Below are 18,462 nucleotides of genomic sequence, written 5' to 3' on the forward strand. Positions count from 1 at the left end.
TGAGTAAGTCAGTGACTGGTGATTCATCCATCAGTGAGTTCACATCTGAAGTGCGGCAGGGTTCTTGGTGGTGGTTTTGTTTCTCTTACCAAGTCTAAGCACTGCCTCTGAAATCATGTTAACCTTTTTCATGGACTCTGTATATGCCTCCTCACCAGCCCAGCCTTTGGAGGTGCCCAGATTCTGAAATAGTTGAGCCTGAGTTAGGGAGGTCTCCCTTTAATTCATGGCAGGCACGCTTTCTTAAGAGTCTTCTCAATATTTGTAAGTAATTCGCAGGTGAGCTTTCTAGCTTACTTTCGGCCTGACCCTGCCCGATCCTCTCGCTCGCAGTAGCTCACTAAATCCTTATTAACAGCCCAGTGAGTTCAGCACTGTTATTACTCTCATTTCACAGATGAGCAGAGGCTTGGAGAGTTTAGTTTGCTTGTGGTTGGTTATATCGATGTTAAATAGCCTGATTGGCACTTGAACCCAGGACCGTGTGGACCCACAGCCCTTGCTTGCAGCCACCGTATCAAATTAGCTTTGCTTAGAGAGACACTGGATCTTGCCATGACATCTCAGGTTCATCTCTGCCTGGGGGCTATGTGACAGCAAAGGTTGGGTTTGGGGATACTTTTGACTTGTGAATGCAGAAGAGTGGCCTTGTACTTGGAATAGGGGAGCTAGAATTCAGTAGTGGGTGGGATGTACCCGTAGGAGAGAAGTGGATTAAGGGCTTTGATTAGAGGTCTGTTCCTTTTTAAGGGCTTTGATCCCTGAATTTCTGAGCTGTTGAGTCATCCCAATATTCCTCATCAGATTCAGCATTTGTGTGCAAGCTGAATGAGTCAGCTGGATCTAGGGGAAAAGCTGAAGATCAAGAAAGTGAGGAAGGGACCGTGGGCAGATACAAAGGAAATCAGCGGGTGAGGGTGGAATCAGGAAACGACCAAAATAGACGGAGCTGGGCAAAGGGCTGTGCGGGTTGCAGGAGAGCAGAGGGGTGGCTTTTACTTGACGTGTCATCAGACGGTCACTTGTCCCTCTCCAGCAAACCCAGTTCTGCTGCGTGCACCAGAATTGGGACCAGACTTGGTTTCCCAGGTCAGACTTTGTTGATGCAGTGAGAAGCCATGATGTCCCCGACAGTGAGAGAACATCAGCTTCTTCGTGCCTGTGACATTAAAGGAGTCTGGAATTTTTAAGCTATGTTGTAAGGGTGACTCCAGTGCGACCTGTATCATTAATTGCCACACCTGCATTCCAAACACTTTTCTTACATTTGCACACGCATAGTTTGGGTGGAAATCTGCACCCTTTCCTTCAATAATCCCAGACCAACGGTGAGACTTGGTGGTACCCAGTGTGTCCTCAACCCTAAGAGCATAATGGAGGGTGCTCTGACACGCCGGGGCTCATCACACCCTGATAAGCACATGACGTTACACTGGGTGCCGCATCTCGGACCCAGAACCCTGGATTTAGGGAGTGAGGTCTTTTACGGAAAACTGAGCTTTGTTCTGGCACCACAGTTACTGCTTGGGCCTCCTTTGTGCCCTCATCTTGCTAAGGGCATCTCTTCTCTCTTAAATGTTCTGTCTCTCAAACGTTCTCTTAAGCTTCCGTCCCCACCTCTGGCCCTGCGATGGTTAATTTTATGTGTCAACTTGACTGGGCCATGGGGTGCCCAGAGTTTGGTCTAACATTATTCTGGGTGTCTGTGAAGGTTTCTTGATGGAGTAACAATTGGTAGACTGAGTAAAGCTCTCCCTTATGTGGGTGGTCCTCACCCAGTCAGTTTTGTTCAATAGAACAAAAAGGTAGACACTTCTGGAGTGAGGGGACTTCCTCCTGCCTGACTGCCTGGAACAGGGACACCAGTTGTTTCCTGCCTTTGGGCTGGAGCTACATCATCACTGTCCTGGGCCTCCAGCCTGCTGACTGCAGATCTTGGGACTTGTCGATCCCCATAATCATGGGAGCCAATTCCTTATAGCCGATCAACCTCCCTCCCTCTCTCTCTCTTCCTCCTCTGCCTTCCCCGTATATATACTGGCAATTTCGTCTGCACCCAGGCTTTCTGTCAGTGCTCTGATGCCTCTGACACGGGTTGTACTATGAGCCACCGTTTGCAGAATATTTGCTCGGTCATCTCACGCCCCTCATTTGCTTCCCAGCCACACTCATTTGCACAAGAGGAAGTAGAGCCCCAGAGCAGTTGCGTAGCTGGTCTGTGGGGGACTGGGGTCCCGAGTCAGGTCCAGGTGGCTCCACAGTCTATGTTTTTGCCACCTCTCTGGTCCTCATCTTTACCGAACACCAGCCCCAGTCCCAAGAAGCTTGTTCCACCTGCAGACATCCTGATTCCTGAAGTCTACAGAGCAGAGGCCCATGCGTGCGTGACGAGCATCTCAGGGGGTCCGATGCAGTCAGCTGGGATCTTGTCTGTGGCCGTGTGACTGGCCTCACCCCCACCCACTTACCTTCATTTGTCCCCCAGCTCCCTGGCTGCTTTTCTGAGCTCTAGACGTGCACCGTCCAGTAGGGTAGCCACGGCCGCATGTGACTTTTGAGTGCTTGAAACGTGGCTAGTGTGACTGTGGAGTTGACATTTTTATTTCATTTTAATTAATTCAGTTTAAATTGAAATAGCCACACGTGGCTAGTGGCTACCATATTGGACATTGTAGGTAAAGTCTCTACTCCTAAGCCATAGTTCACTTATTAATAAGAAACAATCAGTAAGTTTATTGTTTTTACTTTATGCGTCACAAAGGCAATATAGTCACATTGTAAAAAAAATACATGTGGAAGAAGAAAATCACCCATAACCCCAAACCAAACCAAACCAAAACAAAATAATGTTGGCTATACCCACATGGACATCATTTTTGCCAGGTTGTCATCACAGTACTTGCTTTTATGTTCTGTTTGTTCCATTTAGAAGTACGTCATATGCTTCTTCCTCATTGCTCTGTGGTCTTCTGTTGACTTGATGACTCAAAGCCAATGCAATCTTCCTGCCAGTTAAAGTTTAAAGGGGAAGAGAATCCTTATTACCACATGAGCCAGGCGTGGATCCTGTGATCAGGTTTTCAAGCACCAGATGCACCTCCGGGGCACTGAGCAGCCTGGGAGTCTGGCAAATCCATTGCCGGGACAGACCGTGCAAGCAGCAGCCCCTGCAGTGTCCACTGTTGGTGGGTTTGCAAGCCGGCGGGGGCCCGGGGGCCCCACTGGGGGAAGACCCTCTCTGTTCCTCCTGTGGATCACTGCTGTCCCTCCTGCCTGCCTCAGGTCCCGTTTGCTGCCCTGCCCACCTCCATCCACACAGCTGGCCTTTGAGCACAGCTGTGAGGGGACCACTCCCCTGCTCTGAGACCTCAGCCACTTCTTCTCATGACATCATAGTCTGATTCCTTTACTTGACATTGAACGCATTCCTTCAAGTAGTTCCAACCCTTTCTTGTGTGCTCTCTTGCCACTGTCTCCTCCACCCTGTGTCCTTCGGAACCTCCGGCCACACTAAACATCACCCACCCTTTCCTACCCCTGTCTTGTCGCCCTCACACTTCATCCCACCAGGTACGCATCACTCTGCAAGCGATGTCCTCCATTGTGATCTCTGCTGTGGCTCCTCTGATGCAGGTGTCATACACACCTTGTTCATTTACCTGTCTTGTGGTGTTTTGAATTATGATTAGATTGAAACTGTTGGCAGGGGTCTATGCCTTCCCCTCTGTGGTCAGTTTTGTGAGAACGGGGACAGTGTTTAACTGACCTTGATTTACCCTTGATCTGCCACCTTTAGTATAATGCAGGGCACACAGTTAGCACTGAGGAAATGTTGGAGGGCATAAAGGTGGCATTATCCATTACCCTGTACCCATAAGCTTTCACTCCCCATTCCCTGTCCCTCTTTTTCTGGCCCTAAGCAAGCACTCCTGTATAGATTTGCCTACTGTGGATGTTTCATATAAATAGAGTCATATGTATGTGGTCTTTTGTAACTAGCTTCTTTTACTTAGCATAATGTGATCCAGAGTCATCCATGTTGTAGCATGTATCAGAACTTCATTCCTTTTATATTTATTTATTAAAATATTTATTTATTCACGAATTTATTTATTTTTGTCTGCGTTGGGTCTTCATTGCTGTGCGTGGGCTTTCCCTAGTTGCGGTGAGCGGGGGCTGCTCTTCGTTGAGGTGCGCGGGCTTCTCATTGCGGTGGCTTCTTTTTGTTTTGTTTTGTTGCGGAGCACGGGCTCTAGGCACGCGGGCTTCAGTAGTTGCAGCCCGCGTGCTCAGTAGTTGTGGCTCATGGGCTCTAGAGTGCAGGCTCAGTAGCTGTGGCGCACAAGCTTAGTTGCTCCGCGGCATGTGGGATCTTCCTGGACCAGGGATTAAACCCGTGTCCCCTACATTGGCAGGCGGATTCTTAACCAGTGCGCCACCAGGGAAGTCCCTCCGTTCCTTTTTATGGCTGAATAATAATCCATCGTATGGATAGACCACATTTTATTTATCCATTCATCAGTCAGTGGGCACTCGTTTCCACTTTTTGGCCATTATAAATAAGGCTGCTATGAAGATTCTTGTGCATGTTTCTGTGTGGACATATTTTTTCAGTTCTTTAGGATAGATATCTAGGAGTGGAATCGCTGTGTCATATGGTAACTCTATGTTTAACTTTTTTGAGGCACTGTTTTGCAAAATGGCTGCACCATTTTACATTCCCACCAGCAGTGTACGAGGGTTCCAGTATCTCCACATTCTTGCCAGTACTTGTGATTGTGTGACTTTGATTCTAACCATCCTAGTGAGCGTGAAGTTGAATCTCAGTGTGGTTTTGATTTGCATTTCCCTGATGACTGACATGGAGCATCTTTTCATGGCCTATTTGTATGTCTTATTTGGATAAATGTCTATCCAGATCCCTTACCCTTTTTTTTTTGGCTGCACCGAATGGCATGTGGGAACTCAGTTCCCTGATCAGGGATTGAACCTGCGCCCTCTGCATTGGAAGCTCGGAGTCTTAACCACTGGACTCTCAGGGAAGGTCCCCCCTTAGCCATTTTTAATTGGGTTATTTGTCTTTTTATTATTGAGATCTAATGGTTCTTTATATGTTCTACATGTAGATATCCTGTTAGATATATAATTTACCAATGTTTTCTGTTATTCTGTGCACTGTTGTTTCACTTTCCTGATGTTATTATTTGCAGCACAGAAGTTTTCAATTTTGATATAGTCTAATCTATCTATTTTTTCTTTTGTTTCTTGTGGTTTTGGTGCTTTATCTCAGAAAACATAGACCTACCAAATGTCACAAAGATTCATGCCCTGAGAGCTATAGTTTTTAGCTCTTAGGTTGAGCTCTTGGATCTATTTTGAGTTAATTCTTGTATGGGGTTTGGGGTAGAAGTTCAGGTTCATTCTCTGGCGTGTGGATAGCCAGTTTTCCCAGCCCTGTCTGTTGAAAAGCCTGTTCTTTCTCAATTGGATTGTTGTGGCAAATTCGTCAAAAATTCATTGACCCTAAAATGTAAGGGTTTACTTCCGGTCTCTCAGTTTTCTTCCATTGCTGTAGTCAATTATCTTTTAAAGAGATTTAACTAATGAGAACAAAATCTTATTTTTCCATGCAGTTACTGTTTCTAGTCTTCTTCATTCCTTTGTTTAAATCCAGATTTTCATCTGGTACCATTTTCTTTCTCCTTAAAAGACTTCCTTTAGGGCTTCCCTGGTGGCGCAGTGGTTGAGAGTCCGCCTGCTGATGCAGGGGACATGGGTTCGTGCCCCGGTCCGGGAAGATCCCACATGCCGCGGAGCGGCTGGGCCCGTGAGCCATGGCCGCTGAGCCTGCGCGTCTGGAGCCTGTGCTCCACAACGGGAGAGGCCACAACAGTGAGAGGCCCGTGTATCGCAAAAAAAAAAAAGACTTCCTTTAACTTTTTTTTTTTTTCCTTTGGTAATGCAGATCTGCCCGTGCAGAACTGTTTCAGCTTTTGAATGTCTGAATTCAGCCGTACTTCACTTTGGTTTTAAAAGATATTTTTTGCTGTGTGTGGAATTCTAGGTCGATAGTTCTTTCATTTTTAAAAAATGTTGTTTCACTGTTTTCTTGCTTGCTTTGTTTTCAATCAGAAATCCAGTGCCATCTTTATCTTTGTCTCTTTGTACGTAACATGTCTTTTTCCTCTAAGATTTTCCCTTTATCATTGATTTTGAGAAGTTTGATCATGATGTCCCTTGGTACACTTTTCATGTTTCTTGTGCTTGGGGTTTGTTGAGCTTTTTGGATCTGTTAGTGTATGGTCTTCATCAAATCTGGAATATTTTTGGCCATTATTTCTTCAAATTTCCTGCCACACCCTCCTTTCCCCTTCAGGGACTCCAGTGGCCCCTTGGTTCGGCATCTTGAAGTTGTCCCACGGCTCACTTTAATGGTCTTTTCTTTCTTTCTTTTTTAAAAAATGTAATTGGAGTATAGTTGATTTACAATGTTGTGTTAGTTTCAGGTGTACAGGAAAGTGATTCAGTTATACGTATACACATATTCATTCTTTTTCAGATTCTTTTCCCATATAGGTTGTTACAGAGCGTTAAGTAGAGTTCCCTGTGCTATATGGTGCTTTCTTGTTGATCATCTATCTTATATATAGTAGTGTGTGTATGTTAATTCCAACCTCCTAATTTATCTCTCCCCCCCATTAGTGGTCTTTTTGTTTTTAGATTCTTTCCTCTCTGTTGCATTTTGGACAGTTTCTATTGCTATGCTTTTAACGTCATAGATGTTTTCTCCTGCAATGTGTAATCTGCTTTTAATCCCATTCAGTGTATCTTTCACCTGACATTTTAGTTGTCATCTCTAGCAGTTCAATTTGGGCCTCTTAAAAATATCTTCTGTGTCACTGTTTAACTTTTGGGACATATGGAATAGAATAACAATAACTCGTCCTTCTTTACTAATGCTAATGTCTGTCTCAGATCTGGGTTGATTTCCATAGATTGATTATTTTCTCCATTATGGGTTGTGTTTTCTTGCCTCTTTACATGCCTGATCATCTTTGATTGGATGCCACATGTTGTGAATCATACCTTGTTGAGTCGTAGATATTTTTACATTCCATTAAATCTTCTTGAGCATTAAATCTTCTGGGGTGCAGATAACTTATTTAGAAACAGTAATCCTTTCCAGTGTGGTTTTTATGATTTGCTAAGTGAGTTTAGAGCAGAGCTCAGTCTAGGGGTAATTATGCCCCACTCCCAGGGCAAAACCTTTCTGAGTATTTTACTCAGTGTTGCGTGGATTATTATGTGTTTTCCCAGTCTGTCTGGTGGGAATAGACCGTTTCCGGCCCTTGTGCACACCAGGCACTGTTCTCTTTCATCCTTTCGGATGTCTTTTACCCCCAGCGGTGGTTATTTTCTTCATATGCATGTGCTGATCCGTGCTCTGCTAAATCCTCAGAGGAGACCCTCTGCGAATCTCCAGGATTTTTTCTCTGTGCAGCGTTCTTTCCTCTGACTCAGATGATGATGGTCTGGAATAGTGGGCATGGAAAACTGTAAGGAAAAAAAAAGACTGGGGAGTGGCTAGTGAGAAGAGGATTGCAGTGAGGGGTGGGCTACTCAGAGTGTGGTCCTCAGCCAGTGCTGGCCAGTAAGGACAGAAGCACAGAAATTGAGCCTTTTCATAACACTCTCAACAGAAACTGGAAACTTTCATAACAATTTGACAGCATATTGAGGCTTGGATTTCATGTTTCATTTTCCCACATTATTGTGTTTTACGAGAAAATAAGTCTGACAGGTGGCAATTAAAAACAAAACCCCCAAGACCTGGCCCTTTACCACAGGAAAACTGAGAAGGGAACAGTGACCTGGAGGATTTGGATAAAGAGGGAGATGGAAGTGGATGTGACTTTTACCTTCAATAATTGAGGGTTTTTGGGCTTCCCTGGTGGCGCAGTGGTTGAGAGTCCGCCTGCCGATGGGGGGGGCACGGGTTCGTGTCCCAGTCCGGGAGGATCCCACATGCCGCGGAGCGGCTGGGCCCGTGAGCCGTGGACGCTGAGCCTGCGTGTCCGGAGCCTGTGCTCCGCAACGGGAGAGGCCATAGCAGTGGGAGGCCCGCGTACCGCCAAAAAAAAAAAAAAAAAAAAACTTGACGGTTTTTGAAGGAATCCTGGCAACGGTGCCTTATGTCACATGCTTAGCATGAGCCGGTGCTGTGCTGGGCCCCACTGTGATCCCTGATTTTGTCCTCTCCTCAGCACCCTCTTTGGAGGAACCCAGGGGTTTAGGTGCCCAGCCAGCCTCTCACTTGGGAAGTAGCAAAGCCAAGGACCCCAGCCTGAGCTTTTCCACTTTCCTCTTTCTTCCTGTTCCTCATCCCCCTGGGGCAAGATGAGCCTGTGGAATCCAGGTTGATCTGTTCACTGGAGCCGAACCAATTTGGTTGGTTTCTTTCTGTTGCTTTGTTGTTAGCAATACCTTCTAACAGTTATCCTATTCTGGAAAAAGCTGTTTGAAGCGGTAGATCCGGTAGACCTTTGTGGCTGATGCAAGTGTTCTATAGCTGCCCTGGTCACAAGTGGCTTTCAGGGACTTGGAATGTGCTTGTTCAAGTTGAACTGACTTTTTTCTTTTTAAGATTTATTATTTATTTATTAGCTGCCTCGGGTCTTAGTTGGAGCACGCGGGCTCTTTGTTGTGGCGCACGGGTTTTTTCTCTTCTTTAGTTGTGGCGCGCAGGCTCCAGGGCGCGTGGGCCCTGTAGTTGTGGCGCACGGGCTTAGTTGCCGCGCGGCATGTGAGATCTTAGTTCCCTGACCAGGGATCCAACCCGTGTCCCCTGCATTGGAAGGCGGATTCTTTATCACTGGACCACCAGGGAAGTCCCTGAACTGAATTTTTAATGTTATTTTATTTAATTAATTCAGTTACATATCAGTAGCCACATATGGGCCGGTAGCCACTGTGGACGGCACAGGTAGAAGTTACCAGTTGGAACGGTGCAATTAAAACATGATCTAAACAATTGCTAGCTTTTACTTTTCTCAGGAAGTATCTTCCTTGTTGGGAAAACCTTGCATTTTTACTTTTCAGGGAGATATTTTAGAAACTGAAATTTGCAGTTAAGTCTTACAGCCAAGGGCCAATTACTTTTCCAGAATAAATGAGTTGTTTCTATTTCTAGAAACAAGGGAGAATGGTGAGTATTGCAAGTTTAGTTTTATTTGTCACATTAAATGGCCAACCTCTCTTTGTGTCATCCTCAACCGCTGTTTCCTTCACCAAGCTACACTGACTTTATCCACATTTTTCTGTTTTCATCTGAAGGTGTCCCTGAAGGCATATATAAAATATTCATTCACTGCATCTATGGGAAGTGGCTTTTTGGAACGGATTCTCGATGAATCTTTACATTTATTAGTGAATATTTTATAAACTATTGTTGTGATCGGAAAATAAAGAGCAACTTTGAGTACTGTATTCTAAAGCTGTGGAAAAGCTCTTTATTTGGTATATTTTTCTTGTGCATATCGCTATCCGTTTCCTGTTTCAGGGACTAGAAGCAGGATGATTCTGAAACTAGAGTTATAAAGATGTAACCCGGGCACACCCTCCTTCTCAACAGCTTTATGTTTGATGCCAATTGTTATAGGGATGGTCTAGGTCTTAGCACTTTGTTTGAACAAGATGAATCTCTTCAAGTGGAGATGCTGCTTCAGAGACAGTCCTGAGGCATAGCCTAACTCTGTGGTTCTCCAAGTGTGGTCCTTGGACCAGCACAGTCAGCATCACCTGGGAACTCATTAGAAAGGCAAATCCTCAGGCCCTTCCCAGACCTACTAAATCAGAATCTCTGGGGAGGGGCCCAGAAATCTGTGTTTTAGCAAACTCACCAGGTGGTTCTGAAGCATGCTAAAGTTTGAGAACCGCTGGCTTAATTTTCTGGTGTTCACACCTTGACCGTTGTTTTATCTTCTGGTGTGTATGAGCTCTGGCATGGCACAGCTGGCTCCAAGTATGTGCCACCATAGGAAGTGTAAGGACAGTGATTTGTCACCAACTCAAGGGAGTCGCGTGGGGAAGAGGTGTGATTAGGAAGGTCAAGAATCCACCTTCTTCCCCTCCCACAGTCTGAGAAATACTTGTTCCGGGACAAAGGGATAGTATATTGTGATGGGAAAGGTGTTGACTTAACACTAGTGAGACCTGGGTGCAAATCCCAGCTCTTCTGCTTAGCTTCAGACACACAGCCAAGTTTGCCTGACCACTTTAGCTTTTGTTTCCCCATCTTCAAAACGAAGACTCAGTAAAACTGCATATAATGCGATAAGTGGAGTTAACCTGCTTAAAGCGTGGGGTCACGTTATTGCAGGATTAAGGAAATGACCCCCGCCAACCTCCAACACCCGCCAGCCTGGAATTCTCAGCTGGTAGTGCTGCTCCCGCCTGTCCCTGTCGTGGCTGTGGTCTGGCGCCACCTAGTGGTGGTTGGCTGCTCTAGCTTATTTGTCAATGAGGGTGATTCTGGGTCCTGCACTTGATTGAAACTTTCAGGACAGTGGCCGTGATTCCAGGAATTTCCAGGTTCATTGGTTTCTGTTTCATTGGCTAGATCTGGAGTGATTCAGATGGGAGGATACCTTCTCTCTGCCTCCCTGCTTCTCAAGATGAGTTTTCTTGCTGTTTTCTGCCTGGCCTCACTGTCACTCCATGTGTCTGCGGTAGAAGATGGGGGTCAGTCACCAGTCACGTTATAACCACTTGGGTGCCATCGCAGGGGAATTTTACAGAATTGTCAAGACAAAGAGATACAACGTAGGTAAAGTGCCCAGTACATAGAAAGTGCTTTAAGAAATGAAAATGCCCTTCTCCGTTCCCTGGTAGGAAGAGAGAAACTGGAATCCACGTGGAGGTGTGCACTCAGCAAGCATTAAATAGTGCGGGCGGGCTCATGGCACAATGGAACAAGCACGCACGTCAGCGTCAGACAGCCTGGCTTCCAACCTGCCCACTTACTGCCTGGGCTAGCCTCTCTGAGCCTTGGAATTTATGAAATGGAGGTGATAACTTTTAACCTATAAGTATGGTGTTTTTATGAAGAGAAGAGGAAACCCAGAGAGCTGGGAGCAACCCTGGGTGTCATTTCCAGTGATTCCCAAGAGTAAGCAATTCCTGCATCTTTGCACTGCTCCGTGATGTTGACACGTGACAGGTTGTATTTCTGCCTAATTCTTGGGTGAACCCTTTCCGTGCTGGCTGAATCCTAGAGTAGGTGACACGGAGTGGTTTGTGAAACATCTCTGTGAAAGGCATGTGGCAGGTGTGGACAGAAAGGGGGTTAATGATGCAGTGATATGTGTGGCAGTGTTTTCAGACACCTTTAAAACTTCTTTTAGTATATGAAAGTTCTAAATATAGTACTTGAAACACAGAAGGCAATCAACAGATGTTAGTTTTTTTCTCTCACTCTGACAAAATGCAAACTAAATATGGGTGTTGGAGGCAGTTTCTAAATGCAGGGTGTCTTTTAAAACTTTAGTGAAAACTGGAGTTTGAGTCCTTCGGAGCAGAGGAAGGTCCCACCTTCTCAGGACTGTGGCGGAGTCTTAAATATTTTTTCTTTTTTTGGTAATAAAGGAAATGCAGATGCAACCTCTGAGCCCTCCCCTGGCCTCTGGGGTCTGGACATGGGACTCCTCAGCTCTGGGGCCTGGCAGCAAAAGGATTTGTCTAGGGAGTTCCCTGGAGGTCCAGTGGTTAGGTCTTGGCGCTTTCGCTGCCGGGGGCCTGGGTTCGATGCCTAGTCGGGGAACTAAGATCCCACAAGCCGCGTGGCCAAAAAAAAAAAAAGAGGATTTGCCTAGCCAGTGGGCACTTTTTAAAATGATGATCAAAGTGATACCTGTTCATCTTCAAAAGTTTGGGGATGTGTAGGAGAGTATAAAGAAGCAAACAACTAGCGAACATTCCCCCCACCCCACCCCACATCCTACAGATACCTACCATATATGTCTCCTCAGAGGCACTGTCATTCTTGGACAGATTTCCTTTCCAGTCTTTTTTTCTTTGAATTTCTTCTTTACATAGTTGAATCTTACTTTTTTTTTTTAACTTTTCACATTATTACGTAAGAGTTTTTTTTTAAAAATTAAGAAGAAAGTATTGTTTCTCAGATTAGATACATAATTCCAGAGAAATTTAATCTATTTGTATGTATGAAGCAGAAATTTATGCTTCATATGTATGAAGCAGAAATTTCTCTCATACCATCTTCCAGTGTACTAAATACTAGAAAAAAATTTTAAATGTTGAACAGTATAAAGTGATAAGTGAAATTTCCCTTTAATACAACCTGACAGTGCTATATAAGATAAGTTTTAAAAAGAAAATTATAAAATAGGAAGTGAAATTTCCCTGTAACACCATCAGCCAGTGCTCACCACTATTAGTTTTAATATGCAGTCTTCCAGTTTTTTTTTCATATCAGTGGTGTGTGTGTATGGGTATAGGTTACTGAAATGGAATTATACTATAAATATAGTTATCTAGCTTGCTTTTTTCACTTACTAATGTAATTTGAGTATCCTTCTATAGTATAAACATTTTCGAATACCAATGAAACACTTATTTGACTGGTATTTTAAATGACTACATATTACATTTAAATGTGTTCTGTTTTATGTGGTCATTTCTCTAAGGCTGCCAATTTGGATCTAAGTAAACGTTTATTCACATTTCCGATTCTTTCCCTAAGCTAAGTCCCAGACAGCCCAATTGAGTCAGAGATAAACATTTTAAAGTTTCCTCTCCAGGGTGAGTTAATCGTTTTACACTCTCCTCTATAGCTTACAGAAATATGCACTGACAGCCATCACAAATGAATATGACTATTTAAAAAAATCTTTGTTATCATAAGTGGGAAAAGCTCTTGTTTACTTTGTGTTTCTTACAGTGCTGGAGGGTTCGACACTTTTGTTGCACGTGTGATGATTTTCCTCTATGATTTTTGGAACAGAGGTGATCTACCCTCTGTTAAATCAAAAAGCTAATTCCTGCTTAGATTCTTTAGAACTTCCCTGACCCTGTTCCGGGAACCAGAGCGGGGCGTTCTCCACGCCTTGCCTCAGAAGCCTCACCTCTCTCTGGGAAGTCCTGTGCGTTTCCAGACGGCCTCCTTGCTCCCTCTAGTGGCCTCCTCAGTAGCTGCAACCTCGCTTCCCTTCCTCTCATCAGAACCAGGTCATCCCAGTGGGACGTCCCAGAAGGGAGCAGCAGAGCAACGGCGCTGCACGGACTTGCAGCCAGACGTTGTGGGGATTGTTTTCCTCTTAGGGTGGGCTGTTTGTGTCCTTGTCGCCTTGGCTGCCAGGGAGGGACTGGAAGCAGGACATAAGCTCTCACCGCGAGCCTGGCAGGGACACAAGGTAGAAAGGATACTCTAGTTAGTTTTCATTTTCCTTTCTAAACTGAGCCCTGTGGAATCTTTTTATAGAGGGGAAATTTGTAAGTCAGTAAAGTAATTAAGTTTAACTTCCATGGCTGTCACAGGGTTCTGTTAGTGAACCCTGAAATCACTGAGCTGTAGGTACTCATTCTTGTTATCCTAGTTTAGTTGGGAAATGCTTGTGAAGGTTCTAGAATGAGAACTTCCTAGAACAACTTTGAGGTAAGGACAGGAGGGAAACTTTGGAGAACTAAAGACTTCTAACGTATGCCTCATTGCCATTCACACTCTCTCACTCCATTCAAGTTTGTTTCAGGCAATAAAAATAATATACATAATCATTGCAGAAAAAAACTAATAACATCACCATTTCCTTTACTCAGAGATAATGACTGTGTATGAGCATATAAGTGTGTATGTGTGTCCATGTCTGTGTACACACACACACACACACACACACACACACAGATGTTTTTAACCCCATTTTGCAGTATTTTAAATATTTCTCCACTAAATATTTTTGGAAAACCATCTTTTTTTTTTTCTCTTCACTCTCCTCTTCCTGTCAGAAACACATTCTTTAATATGGCTTCGTAGTAGTACGTAATTTATCTGATAAGAATTAGATATTTGGTTGACACTCATTTCTAAAAAAATTTACTTATTTAATTTATTTTATTTTTGGCTGCGTTGGGTCTTTGTTGCTGCACACGGGCTTCCTCTAGTTGCAGCAAGCGGGGGCTACTCTTCCTTGCAGTGTGCGGGCTTCTCATTGCGGTGGCTTCTCTTGTTCTGGAGCATGGGCTCTAGGCACGCGGGCTTCAGTAGTTGTGGCACATGGGGTCAGTAGTTGTGGCTTGTGGGCTCTAGAGTGCAGGCTCAGTAGCTGTGCTGCACGGGCTTAGTTGCTCCATGGCATGTGGGAATCTTCCTGGACCCATCTTCCTCGAACCTGTGTCCCCTGCACTGGCAGGCAGATTCTTAACCACTGCACCACCAGGGAAGCCCGACACTCATTTTTTTGTAAGCTGTTATAAATGATGCTGCGACGAAGATCCTTTAAACAATTTGATTATTTCCTTGGGATAAATTCCTGCAGTAGAATTTTTGGGTCACAATAATCCAAACTTTCTAAATTCTGTTGAAATTTGATATTAAATTTGTCTTAAAAAGCTTGTTTCAGTTTCTGCTTTTCCTTGCAGAGTGGAGAGTGTCAGTCTGTCAATGTCATTACTAACACTGTCATTCTTTTTAGCCTTTGCTAATTGGATAGACAAAGCTTGGTATACCATTTTAGTTTGCAGTTATAAAAAAATATGAGAAAAGTTAAGGATTCTTTTATATTCATTGGTCATTCATACTACTTTTGTCATTTCCCCCCATTCTTTGCCCAGTCTTAAAATATTGGGCTGTTAATTGAGTAATTTGCATATTGGGGTTAAGTTCTGTTTGTCATATAGTACAGGTGCTTTTTCTAGCATGTTGTTTGCCTTTCGGTTTATAGTGTTTCACCTAAAGAAGCTGTGTGTGTGCAGTTTAAAAACAACAAGAAAAAAAAAAGCTACAAGAAAGTACCATAGGAAATAACCCTTATTTACGTACCACCCAGAATGCGCAAACATTTATCTGTTGTCATTTTGGCTTATTTTTAATAAAGGAAGAAGAATATTACAGATAAAGTGGAATCATGTTGGTTCCCCCTCCCGTCCCATTTCCCCCTTCCCCAGGACAGGTACTATTATGAATTGAGTGTATGGATCCTTCCAATCCCAGCCTTTATACTATTACCTCATATACAAGTATCAATAGGCAATATATAGGACTAGTTTTTGTGTGTATGTAACTGACATATACACTCTCTCTCATAATAATGCATCGTTGAACAGTTTTCCTCATTTGCATATGAGGATTTTCAGTTCAATTCGTAATGATACATACAGACCTAGTTCATTCATTTTGATTGCTGTTTAGTATCGCATCCATTGAATATAACTCTAAATTCTTCCTCAACGTATTTATCAATTTTTCCATATTGGTGAACACTGAAGATGCTCTGGGTTTCTCAGTTTTCATTTCAGCCCTGCAGTGAACATCCATACATGCACCTCCTTCTGCACACTGGGGGAGCTTCTCAAGGAGTGTCTCTAGCAGTGTGTTGTGGGTAATGTCAATTTTCAGGTCAACTGGCTCTTGCCAATTCTTCCCAAAGTGGTCAAGCCAATCGACATTCCCACCAGCAGTGTGAAAGGGTCCCTCTTGTGTCTCACAACTTCGCCAAGACAGGGAGTTATCAGACTTGGTGAGTTTTGCCCATCTAGGGATGCGTTATCTTCTCATTGTGGTTTTAATTTGCATGCACTGATTGGTGGTGGAATTGAACATCTTTTTCAATGGTTGTTGCCTAGAGTTTAACAGGTTTTGTAATAGGGAAGAACCTTTGTATTCTATTACAAGTTAATCCTTAAAGGCATGTTGCCTTTAAGCTTAAAGTGTACATAATGGCCCATCTCTGGGAACCCTGGCTCCCAGGTAATGCACATTAAGCTAAAATACCTTTGTTTAGCTCACAGGAAACATCCTTTGTTTAGCTCACAGGCCCACCCGTGAATGGCTGCATGCCCCTCTGGAGGCTGACTGGAACCAGGAAATGTTTGGCTTTACTCCCTCCCCTTTAGTATAAAAGAGCCTGAATTCTAACTCAGGCACGGTGGTTCTTTGGAATAGGAGTTTACCATCTTCTCGGTCTACTGGCTTCCCGAATAAAGTCGCTATTCCTTGTCCCAACGGCTCGTCTCTCCATTTATTGGCCTGTCGTGGGGCAAGCAGTACTAGCTTGGATTCAATAACAGTTTTCTCTTCTCTACACCTTCCTTTGATCTTTTTCCCCATTGGGTTGCTTGTCTTTTTCTTAGGATTATTAATATTCTTTGTATGTTTTAGATACTAATGCCATGTTGTATGTTGTAGCCATCTTCTTATCCCTGACTTGCCTTTCCCTTTATTCCATTTATTGCCCTTCCCTTGGTTAGACTGCTACCAAGACCTCTTAGTCTGAGGCTGAGTTGAAATTACAGTTACGTCCTCAGGGGATGTAGCACGTGCTCAGAGCATTAAAACGTTCTAGAGGAACCCATCAGAGGGTTGGGGAGACATTGAGATAGCAGTAAATCTGGCAGCAACTAACACCCCGCAAAGGGTCTGACGAGGTCAGGAGAAGGTCAGGGCCTTCCTGTCAAGCTTAGTATAGAGGCAGGCAAGTGGATGGTCAGTGCATGGAAATCCTTACCGTGCTCAAGTCAAAGACAGTTGCCTGTATTTTCTTGTAACAGCTTTTGTTTTTCGCACTGAGGTCTTTAGTCCATCTGGAGTTTTTTGCTTTTGTAGTTTCATTTATTTCTTTTTGTGGCTTTTCCCCTACATCGATGCTTTCAGAGTCCTCTCTGAGCTCCGATGAGTCTTCATCAGCAACCTCTCCCTCGTTACCTTGTGCTCTTTGCCTGCTCTGGGGCGTCACAGGCAAGGACACCCATTGTGTAGGGAGGGGACTTCTCTGTGTCTCAAGCACCATCAATATTTTCGACATCGGTGATTTTGGTTTCAGGTGACTTTAGGCCTAAGGAGCTTGATTCCACTAGTGTTTAGAATTCATTCAGTTTTTGAAACTTCCACGGAGTCTGTTGGGTGTGATCTGTGCGTGGCCCTGCAGGTATTCTCAGATCTTGGGTTGCTGCTGAATACAGATCCAGGGTCTCCCAAAAAGATGCTTCCGCTTACCTTGAACAGGTGGCCCATTGTGTTTTTCCATAAGGGATGCAAGGAATTGGTACAGTGTGCTATTCTTGTCAGTGTCCTAGCTCTATGGAAACTAAAGGTACATCTAAGGAGTCAAGGTGCTTTGAATTTTTCCCAGCCCCACCCACCCCATTGAGATCAAGAGAAAATAGGAAAAATCATCATCTTTTCAACAGTGTGTGTTTTCTGTCGTTCAGATGAAAAAAGATGTGAAAGTAAGGAAGATAAGAGCTGACCAATTTATAGGAATTTCCCGATAGGTTGTCACCAGCATCCCCTGGAGAATATGTCAAAGGTGATGATGCCCAATGCCTGTGGGAAACGGCAGCGTCACAGGAGACTGTAGCCTGGTATCCCCACATGTGGATGCCTCTGCCATCTTGTCACCCAGCGTCTTGCTGGCTTCTTTCTCAGCAGAGAGGAGGTGCGAGAAGTGGGTGTGGGATGATTCCCAAGTCAGTCTGCCAGGCAGCAACCACCAGGGGACCCTGTCTTCTGGCCTGAGTCTACCTGTTACCAAGGACCACAGCAGCTTTCAGGAACCAGAAACTTTTATCGATAATTGGCATTTTTTGCATTATTATTTTGTATTATTATTATTTCTGCTTTAAAAGATTTTGCCTTTCTTTTCTCTTTTTTCACTGCATATTAACACTTTCTGTTTACCCTGCCTTTGTGTTTTTTCCTTAGGCCGGAAGCTGAGAGGAAAAGCCTTTTATTTTGTCAATGGCAAAGTGTTTTGTGAGGAAGACTTCCTGGTGAGTTTGTCACCCAAGCTTCCCCTCCTTTCAGTCCTGCCCTGAGTCAGGCAGGGAGCGTGCAGAGAAGCTGGGCTGAGCAGAAGAAGGTGGTTTCTCTCTGTGGTCCCTAGTGCTGTCCGGAAGCTGCACTGCTGGAGAAAGGTGTCCTGACTTTCCTTCTGCAGAAGCATGGGGTGGCCCACGTTCCCAGGCAAATGACAAACTGCAGAGCTTTGTGCTTTTCGGGGGCTTGGGGGTTGCGCAGCGTGTCCTCTTGTGCTTTGCCTATTTCTGCCTTCTCCACCCAGCTCTTAACTCTCACTCTGGGACCTGGGCCCCCTTACTTCTCATCCTGCCTGCCTCTCCCACGCACTGAAAGTCTGTCCATGTGCCAGTGACTCCCACGTCTGAACTCCGGCCACGTAGGCGCCTCTGAGGCCAGCTGTTCACAATCTCCCTGCCCATCAGACAGTCCCCAGG

At 44.5% G+C, this 18,462-nt stretch overlaps 1 protein-coding gene across 2 annotated transcripts in view; it reads left to right on the forward strand.

The window, feature by feature from the left end:
- LIMD1 (LIM domain containing 1) overlaps nt 1-18,462 on the forward strand; it is a 71,794-nt gene that overhangs the window by 42,223 nt on the left and 11,109 nt on the right. For both annotated transcript variants that reach the window (XM_060022330.1, XM_060022331.1), the window contains exon 3: nt 17,933-18,000. In XM_060022330.1, the coding sequence (XP_059878313.1) occupies nt 17,933-18,000 (68 nt within the window). The remainder of the gene's footprint in view (nt 1-17,932; nt 18,001-18,462) is intronic.

This window comes from Delphinus delphis, chromosome 10 (genome assembly GCF_949987515.2).
Source record: "Delphinus delphis chromosome 10, mDelDel1.2, whole genome shotgun sequence".
Classification (NCBI taxonomy): Eukaryota; Metazoa; Chordata; class Mammalia; order Artiodactyla; family Delphinidae; genus Delphinus; species Delphinus delphis.